Source organism: Caloenas nicobarica, chromosome 5 (genome assembly GCF_036013445.1).
Source record: "Caloenas nicobarica isolate bCalNic1 chromosome 5, bCalNic1.hap1, whole genome shotgun sequence".
NCBI lineage: Eukaryota > Metazoa > Chordata > Aves > Columbiformes > Columbidae > Caloenas > Caloenas nicobarica.
Genome location: NC_088249.1, coordinates 50,554,387 through 50,565,027, shown reverse-complemented (window position 1 = coordinate 50,565,027; position 10,641 = coordinate 50,554,387). Strand labels below are relative to the sequence as shown.

General features: G+C 38.1%; 1 protein-coding gene across 1 annotated transcript in view; it reads right to left on the bottom strand.

Moving 5' to 3' along the window:
* Positions 1 to 1,681: 1,681 nt before the first annotated feature.
* MUC2 (mucin 2, oligomeric mucus/gel-forming) overlaps positions 1,682 to 10,641 on the bottom strand; it is a 59,877-nt gene continuing 50,917 nt past the window's right edge. The window contains exons 43-55 of the mRNA XM_065636882.1: positions 10,184 to 10,362; positions 8,796 to 8,865; positions 8,374 to 8,474; positions 8,180 to 8,211; positions 7,828 to 8,005; positions 7,116 to 7,220; positions 6,566 to 6,606; positions 5,772 to 5,894; positions 5,205 to 5,303; positions 4,412 to 4,540; positions 3,697 to 3,736; positions 3,276 to 3,405; positions 1,682 to 1,865 (exon numbers count right to left, since the gene is read on the bottom strand). Of these exons, the coding sequence (XP_065492954.1) occupies positions 1,682 to 1,865; positions 3,276 to 3,405; positions 3,697 to 3,736; positions 4,412 to 4,540; positions 5,205 to 5,303; positions 5,772 to 5,894; positions 6,566 to 6,606; positions 7,116 to 7,220; positions 7,828 to 8,005; positions 8,180 to 8,211; positions 8,374 to 8,474; positions 8,796 to 8,865; positions 10,184 to 10,362 (1,411 nt within the window). The remainder of the gene's footprint in view (positions 1,866 to 3,275; positions 3,406 to 3,696; positions 3,737 to 4,411; positions 4,541 to 5,204; positions 5,304 to 5,771; positions 5,895 to 6,565; positions 6,607 to 7,115; positions 7,221 to 7,827; positions 8,006 to 8,179; positions 8,212 to 8,373; positions 8,475 to 8,795; positions 8,866 to 10,183; positions 10,363 to 10,641) is intronic.

Genomic DNA, 10,641 nt, shown 5'->3' with positions numbered 1-10,641 from the left:
AACAAGGCAGATTTGATCAAACCTTGTATCTGTTTAACTTCAGAAGCTATTTTCTGACTTCAGACAAATTTAACTGCAAAAACAAAGATCTCAAAGACAGCTAAATGTCAACAGATGTCGAGGAAAGTGATTTTTGCAAACTACTCAAGGAAAAGAGTGGTTGTAGTGACAACACAGAAATTGTTAGACAGCAAAGAATACAGAGAGGAGAGTGACCTTATAAATGTTCCAGGAGAAAAGTCTCAGTCACATCCCACAATTAATCTAGAGATAGAAATCCTTAGAAACCCATACTAAACCAGAAACCAGACTTCATTAGTTCTGGAGCTTGCTTTGTAAACTGACAAAACTTCCTCCTTCTTAGATCAGCTACCTCTCCCCCTCCACAGAACTTAGTTTTCTAGTCATAGTATTCTAAAGATGTAAAACTCCTGGAATTTAATTTTCTGAGCATTCCTACCACTGTCTTCATTCTAAGCTACAATGCATTTGGCAGGTCTACTAGTAGCACAAAATGGTGCCACCAATTCTTTATGGAGCAAAGATGCTTATATTCAAGTTGGCTGTGGCTCAAGCAGTTACTTTAAGTTCTCAGAAGTGTAAAGCACAATTAGTGTTCATTAACTGAGACAAAATAATAACAAAAGCATTTTTCACACACAACAGAATGTGTAGATTACCCTCATTGTACTTCAGATGATTCAAGAGAAATGTCCATCTCTTAGCTAATCTCCTTCAGCTCCCCTTACAGTAAGATCAGTTAAACAGGCACTTTAGAATGCAACTCAGCTAACCTCCTTTGGATATGTCTTTTGTTGTGAGACAACCAAATGTTGAAAATGGCTACTCCTCTCCATTTCCTCTAGAGGAAGTCTAGGATTACTAGCTCAGAGACAGACATCTGTTTTGCAAACATCGGAATCTGAACATCTCTTGCTACAGTACTAACTATGAATCCTTCAAGCACTGTGAATGAACTTCATATTCTCATAGCTGAGGGACTATTTTCTTAGTGAAAATACATAATTGTGATGAACTGAGACAGTTCTAACGCACTGCTAAATGCTAAAATGAGATCTGGTGCTGAATTAGAAGTTTCTCCAAGTCATCTAATTCACTTGATGGCACATTACTCATCTTTGGGTTTGTTCCAGCAGACAGCATCAAATTCTACCCCACCTTACATGTCGGGTAAGGTGGGGCAGGCAGTAACTTCTGATTTTTCAGTCTTTAAGGACCCAGAAATAAATACCCCAAAATTTAGGAAATATGTCAGTTGAATTCCTGTAACTTGAAAAATATTTTTTCTTCTCGTTTAAAACTCAGGCTCGTCAAGACAGCATGTGAATAAGTACAAAATCCACATGTTTTTGAAATGTGCTTTTAATAATTCAGAGAAAATAAGCTGATTATAAAAGGACCCAAAAGGCTGTGCACTTGGAAGAATACAAATTTGTGTTCTTATTTCGTGCACGAATAAATAGAGCCCTGTTAAAATTAATCAGAGAACAGGACACAGGAACTGGCAAAAGCAAAGTTCAAATGTAGTAAAGGAAGATGAGAATGGTCCGTAGTCCTTTTAGTTGAAAGCTGCTAGGTTTTTTCGTCTTCATTTTGATGTTAAGCTGATGGCCGTCTTGATACAGTTCAGAGTTCTCACCTTGTAATTTTCTTCTGTGCTCTACGTCTCACTGGATTGTGAGAGGCTGCATTCAGTGTCTTGACAGCTGCAGCTTTCCACATATACATATGTATGTGAAATTGAATCCCCACTGGGGCATTTCAGTTGCACGTCCTTCACAATAGTCTTTGATTCCCTGCAGCAGGAACAGCTGTGCTCCATAGAATTGGCCTCAGCAGAATATCTGTTAATATGGAAAATGGTAACATTACTCTGTGCCAGAAGCCAGCATACAGAGGAGAGGGTGAAGGTACAGAACTCCTGTGACAAGTTTGGAATAATATGTAGAAGAGCCATAGTGTGGTAAATAGAAGTGCTAAGCTCATCTGACAGAGCAGTGATTATAACAATATGCTTTTAAAATTCATTGCATTTTCTGGTAAAACCATTAGTATCGAAGTCCTAGCAAAAAACCTGGTGAGTTCTAGGTGCTCAGCTTCCTTAGATTCCTCTCATCGTCCCAGTGCTGATGGATGTTAAACACACCAGATCAACAATTAAGGGCAGACAAAGCCCTGACCTGAACAAGAAAACTGCATAGACAAGTGTCTACGGTACCATCTACAATGACATCACATCAATCAATTGGCTACAAGGGCTACAATTGCATCACATGAATTAAAGCGCATATCACAAACCAGGAAGTATTATCATGAAGGGGAAGCAGCAGCCCTTTCTGTTCCTATCTCAAAGCAAAGTATTTTTTGCAGCATCGTGTTCATCAGCTTCCCAAGCACCATTCCTAACCTGCAGAATCTGTCAATATCAGGCTATAAACTGTGTAAAGAGCCTTCTTTTTCTTGAATTTGTGTGCAGAGGCAACCACAGCAAGACTCTAAGATAACAGGGTATTTCAAAATACTAATAAACCCACTGGCTAAGCAGGGTTCAATATGAGACTAAAGATCAGTTTTCTCCCACGTAAGGGGCCCTGTAGCATATTCAATGACAGACAGCAAATGACAGTTTCTTTGAGGAGCTAGAATTAAGTTTTTCCAGTATTTTAATAGCTCAGTACCAGGTGTTCTACTAGCCACTATCTTATAGCCAGTTTCTTGTAGATTCTCTCATTTCAGGGAAAAATGTACAGTGAAACTACTCTACTAAGACCACCACTAAAACATTTGTTTTCTAATTTCTTTGCTATATAAAATGGTGCATGTTTAAGTCTTCCTTTAAACGATGTATGTGTATTTCATTTTACATGTTAATTATTGAGAAGCAGTTTTTCAGCTTCTTAGCATCATGACTGGCTGCTCTCCAGGCTCATTCCTGATACAGGAAATAATCCATGTTCTTTTGTGATGATTTCTAGCCAAGGTAGTCTGATGCAAATGACAGACAAGCCAACTTTTAATGGATGAATAGACATTATCATAGCTGTCTGAATCCCAAGGCAATTTTAAACACTTTTCTGCTTTGTATTAAGATGAATCCACTGTTCAGTCACAAATTTCATGATTTTGTGCCCATGATTTGGGGAACTGATAGTTTCAGGTCTTCTACCATTCTTTAGTCTATCTCTTGTTCCTTTCATATAAACAAGCTCGGTGTCAGCAGACTTCAAATCCCACTATCCAATCAGTTTACTTACAGTGAGAAGGTTCCACATGTTCCTTCACATTCAGTCATGACAACTCTGTCCACAGAACGGCAGCCCTTATAGGTGATAAAGTCTTCTCTTTGACGGACAGAGCATGGTGTGTCACTATCCAGAGGTGCACCTATAGGGAAAGATCAAAAAACACTTTCAGTGAAATGGCTCCAGAAGTTCCCTGCAGTTTGGTACTCTCTGAACTTCACTAATGCACTCAAAGTATTGTCTAAATTGGTCTTTCTGCTTCAGTTTAAACTTTCTCAGAGAGTTCAGACAGTGAATGCTTGGAATAACAAACATAAATATGAAAGTATCTATTTAAATACAAGCTTGTCAGCCTCCATGGCTGGAAAATGGGTTGATTTAAGAAGAAAATTCATACTCTGTATTGTTTATTAAGGTACACTGGCATACTTACAGGTTTTGCAGCAACCATTAGGTAAGAATGTAATAGTTCCCTAAAAGAACAAAGAAACAGGAAAAATAACATCATTTTCTTTGCCTGTATTAAAGAGTCTTTTAGGCCAATAACTGAGGAGAGTAATTCCTCAGTGACTGGAAATAACCAGTGAAAACTGCACCATTGTTCTGAATAAACAAAGATAATGGTCTCTTCCAGACTTGAAACCTATCAGTTTACAAAGGATTGTGGAAATGAAGATAATGCTTTGGAAGAGGTCTACAGCTAACACCATGCAACTTTTCCTCAGAAACAATTCCAAAATATGTTTTCTCAGAGTCTTCTGTATTTGAATGAGGAGTATGCACAGTGTGACTGGCAGGCTACTGACTGAACAGCGTGTGTTTCTGTGACATTCAAGAAAACATGGTTCTTGTTCAGATAGGACCCCACACAAAGCAGTCAGAGAGGACTTTGTATCTCATCTCATGTACTGACCAGTGTTTTGGCCAGTGAGAGACAGTTGCCTGTTATAAGCCTTGAACTCCTACCCAAATATCTTGTTTTATACACTCTATAGGTCTATGCAGCAGAAACTTTTGCCCTTGGGACTAAGAAACTTTGGTGAAAGGTCATTAAAGCTTAATTTGACTTCTCTTGCTAGTTAGGTGGCTGAACTAAACCAAAGTAATCTATGCATTGAGTAGAGGGTAAATTATCCTTATTTACTTACAGGTTTGCAGCTCTCCTCATTGAATGCTGGGCAGGTAATCTCAGATGTGGAAGAGATAAGCTGGTTGTGGATATTGACACAGCTATAAATGGTGCAGTTGTTGTAAGGATCATTTTTAAACTCTCCAGGCTGCAAGTGAAATACAAAATGTAATATAGAAAGTTGATGGGAGCCTACACAGAAATTTTCCTGTCCTCTGACAATGGCTTTCCTCTTGTTTCCCTGTCAATTATTTGTAGATCAACAGCCATTTTGGATGCAGATTGTTACATGTATTGCAGTATGCCATACATGGAGAAAATATTCAGTTTTACATGGGATTTCCCTTGGAAAAGAAAAATCCCTCTGAAGTAAGTCGAGCACATTAGAGTTATTAACAAAATCATCCGTGCCAACGGATCTTGCCTATGGAAAGCTGTTACATAGTCATTAAGAACAATCCTAAACTTTCACCCTGCAGGGGCAATAGAATTGTTTTGTACACAGGATTTACTAATGGTTTCCAGTATACAGAAATCAAATAATATAGAAAAGCCCAAGCTTCCATGCATTGCAACAAAAACCCTTCCAATGGTATTGGATTTGTCATTCCAGAAAGAGCCTTCCAGAAAATTTGATTTCATGGGTACTTCCTTCAGGCCAAAAAACCGTAGATAAGCTTTGGTTTAGGTGAGGCTCTGACCTTTGAGGTGCAAACTTACACTAAGCCTCATCTCTGACAAGGAGATGTTCACTCTCTGAAAGTGGAAACTTTACAAATTTGGTGGAGTTGTGAGATGAAGAGCATACTTACACTCAAAATGAGGGCAGAATTGTTTGCTGTATGTATAACACACTTAGTCTGCACACATTTTCCACAGCATTCACCTTTCACTGGTTGATATTCATATCCCTAGATATTAAAATTAATTAAAAATGAAAGCACAATGAGAGATGCAGTTTTGAGAAATAAATGAAAACATACTAACCCATTAATTGATTATGCTTTGAAGTGCACTCTAGATTTGTGCCTTTCTGTGTTCCAACCCAATGGAAGACAAGTGAAAAAAAGCGGACTATAGATGGAATAAATTAAAGCACTGTAATAAATATGCCTAATAATTAAATATCACTCCATTAAGTGGTCTACAGAAATTTCCCAGCTAATCCTCCCAATGTGAACTGAATACCATAAGTTTCACAGTCAAGCTTCATGCAGTCTATTACTCAAGGGCAGTTAGTATCCACGCTACAGATGGCCTCTGGACTTCTGCTCCTTGTCCTTTGCTTATAGCACTCATTTATCAAAATGCTTTTCAGATACATGGGCATCTTGGGGTTTTTTGTTTGTTTGTTTGTTTTGTTTAAGTTTGACACTTACTGGCTCACAATATGTGTTGCATGGAATATGTTCACATGAGATGATATTCAGTTGAGTGCTGACGTTAACTTCATTAGTGCAGAAACAGTTCTGGCACTTATCAACAAAGACTGAGGAATTGGGCTATAAATTTTAAGAAAAAAAAAAAACAAGAAAAGAAAGGGTTCATATAAATGAGATATGATGTGTGACAGACATTTCTTAATTTCAAAAAAATCTGTAAACCAAGCAATGGAAAAGTAAACAATCCTAAACACTGTTGGATAGCTATTTGGCTACCATTTATGAAGACAACATTTTAAATATTGAATTTAATTTAACGTGTGTCTTTATTGAAGTCCTATAGAGCAATGATAACCTCATGTATTAAAAGGAAAGGTGTCATACAAATCTGTGATACAAAACAATCACTAGAGCCAACAGAATTTATTAGGAATCTAAGTCTGTTTAGAATAATACTTACTTACAAAACTTCATTTTTGAAAGCATAGTCTTAGAACTGTAATAACATGCTGACAGTAAATGTGGACTGACTTTTTAAAATTCATGCACATTTAAGGCTAAACCAAATTTGCTGTCTGATACTGACACACAAACAACTCTCCAATCTTTTTCATATGCAACAACATTTACAGAAAAGGTTTAGGCTTTGTGAAATTGATGAACACTTGACAGGAATTTGAAAATTTCTGAAATATTGATCGTACAAGATAAACCTCTTCATAGCACTTCTGATAAAGTATACTAACTGGTCTTTTAAGCATTTTCAGAAGACTTTTGAAATAGGAACTTACCAAGAACTCAGCATTCTGATGTACACAAACCCTCTTAGGAACTGTTAACAGGCAAGGAATTCAGTGGTTACATAGGAGGAAGAAAAAAAAAAAAGGGGGGGGTCTTCAAACTAATTTCTTCCACAGTGAATCACAATGCATATGGTTAAATACACTGGTTATTCCTCACTTCTGGTAGCAGATATGACATATATAAAGTGTAAGAATGAATACTGCATGAGCAAAAAGAGAGGGAGGAGGAAGATTTGGCCCAATATATGCAGTCCGATTCATAGTCAAGCTGAGACCACAGTCCCAGTTAATTCTGTAGTCGTTCTTACACATACTTGCAACCAGGAAAATCGAACTTGGGCCACCTGAACTATATTTGATTTCACAGTTGTCCATCATAATAATAAGAGTAGTAGTCAATGTTATTAGTAGCTAATTTGTAGAATCTGTCTTTTTATTACCTCTTTAAAAAGGCTATTGTGTACAGTCTTATTAAGTACAATGCTAAATTATGTAGTATTTAATGCTAATCATTGTAATCTATTTCCAAGGGACTTACCACACTGGTACACAGGGCAGCACTGTCCACTGGGAATATGAGAATGAACTTCAAATCCCAGTGTACACCTGGGGGCTTCAGTTGTGCACATACTTGTATTGCATTCTGAAAAAAGAAAAAAAATAAAGGTAGAATATACACCAAATCATCGCTACTAGAAACAGGCATCTATGAAAGCATTTAGGATAGACTTTGCGTTGCTAGGAAATAGTCCACATCCTCTCCAAAGAAACAAACTGTAGAAAGAGAACACATTTTTTCCTAGTGAAACCAGGCACTATATTGGAGGACTACATTACTTTATGAAATGTTCTCTACTATGTTATTACCTAGTGTTAAAAAGTATCACAATTATTTGCAGAGAAGTAGTGGACAACTGTTTCAGGACTCTCTCTCCAAGAGTGTGGATAACTACAAGAAAATGAAAATCCACATAGAATTCCCTAATCTAGCTGTATTTTACTTGAATTAAATGTGGTCCTGAACTCAAGAACTGAAGATTCCTTTATGGTGAGCCCCATAATTGTAAATTCAGTTATGCTGAGTCATTGCAATATTAGAATGTATTTTCCCTAACACTGTGCAAGCTGATTTTAAAAAGTATGAAGGAAGATTTTGTGACTCCTTACTGTATGTCTCTTTTGCTAATCTAGTTCAGTTCTCTTCTTTCCTAAAAGGTAAAGAAAGACCAGAAACAGAAGTATAAACTCACTGCAGGTGACAATGGGGCAGCAGGAATCTTCAGAATTTACTTCATTGACCTCATAGAAGCCTTCTCCATCACAACTGGTCTCTTTTTGTTTGGCACATTTGTGAGGCTCACATACAATGCCATTTTCACCTTCCAGGCAAATGCAGTCCTGACAGTCTACTGTAAACTTTTCCCCAAACTGCCATGAAAGAAAATAAAGTAAGTGATTGCGTGGTTATCAATTAAAAAGAACAGAAGTAAAAACAGGAATGAAAAGTTGGGAGACCACAAAACAAGACTGCACTAGTGAAGACCACTCTCCTCTCCCCACCTCCAGCCTCTACTGGAAATACAAAAGCACAAGGCAACATACCTCTCTTGGTATCTTATCCACTCCAACACAGCCTGTGAAAATATGAAAATAAATTTCCATTTACTCATATAACAGTAGACATCTCTACTATATATTGTGTGAGTACTGCATACAGTCAGATCTGTGTTGCATGCATGAGAAGGAAACAACAAAGAGGAAACAAATACGCATTCAAGTGAAGCAGTAAAACTCACCACAGGTTTTCACACAGACATCCACACCAGAGTCATACAGCATTGTTCCATTAGGACAGAAACAGCCTTCCACTTGTTTAGTTGAAGTTTCGTTTTGTTGACTGTATGAGACAAAATGTTCAGAGGAACACCATTACTGTCATAGGCATGCAGAGGAAGATTATTACAAATAACCTTTCACTGAAGTTACAGTGGTACATGATGTGCATATTTGCAATTTAAGAATTGTCAGTGCTTAAGTCTGCTATATCCAAACAACATAAACAATACAGGCACCCAGATTTGGGATCATGAGAAAAGTGGTACCAAATTTGGCAGTTAAATTAAGACATGATAGGAGCTTGATTTCACTCATGCACCTATGCCTTAGATGTGACTGAATAGTTGTATGAGCTATAACTAACAGTGAAGGAGTTATTTACCTTGTTTTGCAGGTTATCTCTTTAACAGGACCACATGCTCTGTATTCTTTATCTGAGGGGCATTCATAAGCTGGAACATGAGAATAAAAGGAAGAGCTCAGTAACAGTATCTGTGGCAGTTGCACTTCCCTCCTCTGAGAACTGGTGTGGCAGTTGCACATTCCCCTCTGAGAACTGGGGCCTTCAATGAGGCAGTTAATGGTTCTTTTTGTGGAGACTTGGAGTCGGTTGACAGGGTCGTTAGCAGAGGAGAGGCCCAGAGAAGTCGAGAAGCTTCTGGAATGCCCACAGCCAGATCTGATCAGATTATAAAACTGGGCTCCCGCCGAAGACCCCCTTTGTGTGTTCTTCTCGGAGCAGCGGGTCTGTGAGCCGGAGCCCTCCCCTTAGACTGGAAGCCGTCTAAGGAAACTTTCTGGGATTGGGAGCACCTCACCACCTCTTTTGGGTGAGTGATAAAGTCCTTGCCGAAACAGGCGAGTGTTTATTTCTTGTGGGCAAAATGGGGCAGAGGGCTTTGGTTTTGTTTCCTGTGAGTGCGTACATGCATGCTGTGGATCCTCATTATTCTTATTTTGCTGCACCCCAATAATCTCCTCAACTGACATACGAACCTGCATTTTATGTTATCGGAGTGCTAACTAATTGTATAAACCCTGTTTCTAGTCAGTTTATTGGCTGTACTTTTCCGGCCAGAATAAAGTTTGGTTTGGACCATGTTGTCTGCCTAAAACTGACTTCAGGGTCCCTCCATGGCAGTATCATATAAAAGCCCCATTGGCCTCATGCCAAGAAGTTAAACACTGACTACGCATTTTCTTATGTATCTTTGACAATCTGAGAAACAAAGATAAAAACAAACAAGCACCACAAAGAAAGAGATATCAGTCTCATGTCTCTGAGTGGAATTCTTGTATGCATTTTAGCTGTAGAGATATAGCACTTACTTTACATTAAGGAGATAAAGCCCAGAGTCTACATCTTTATTACAATTTTTTCATAATTTCAGTCTCTTTTGTGCAAGTTCTCAAAGAGCAGTGTATCCCTACTCTCCATCCCCTTCTCACTACAGCTGAAAATGAATGCATTTATCACTGAACACAGAGTGATCTGCCGATGCCTGCAAAACACAAAACTGTCTGTGTACAAAAATGTATCTACTGATACAGGTGTTGCTGACACAATCAATAGATGTATATTTTGCAGGCTCACTTATTATTTACATTATTAAAAATGTTACCCATAAAATTACTTAAGGAAAGCAACTGGTGTGATTTATTGGTGTCTTCATTGCTCAGAAAGCAATATGGCTTACTGTTAGGACATTAGTGCTGAAATAGTTCCATATAAGCTTCCCAATAGTTCAAGATAAATGACCAAATACTTACAGCAGACACCATTGGTATGATTTCTCCAGTCGATGCATACACTTTGATCAGCACAGATGGCAGCATAGACCTGCAGACTTGAGCATTCCAGGCCTAGGTTGGGAAGTACAGAAGTATCAAAAACGCAGGCTGCATAGAACTTTTCAGGCTGGACAAAGCGATGGCATGGCTCAAACACACTAGAAGCAGAAACGCATATCATTATTAGTTACTGAATAATCCATGAAATCTTCAACGTGCTTAACATGTTATAATGTGGCAACAGTGACGCTTAAGCAGATGTGAATGAGGACTATTACTGAGAGATTTTTTACTAAGTACACTTGTCTAGATTGTAACCTTTCAACATATTTTAAAGTATTCTCCCCTCACCCAATAAACACTCAGTCACCAGTATCTTCTATCCAGGAGCTACATGAATATTACCGAGTAGCAGCCAGAGGGTTAGAAGAAAACTA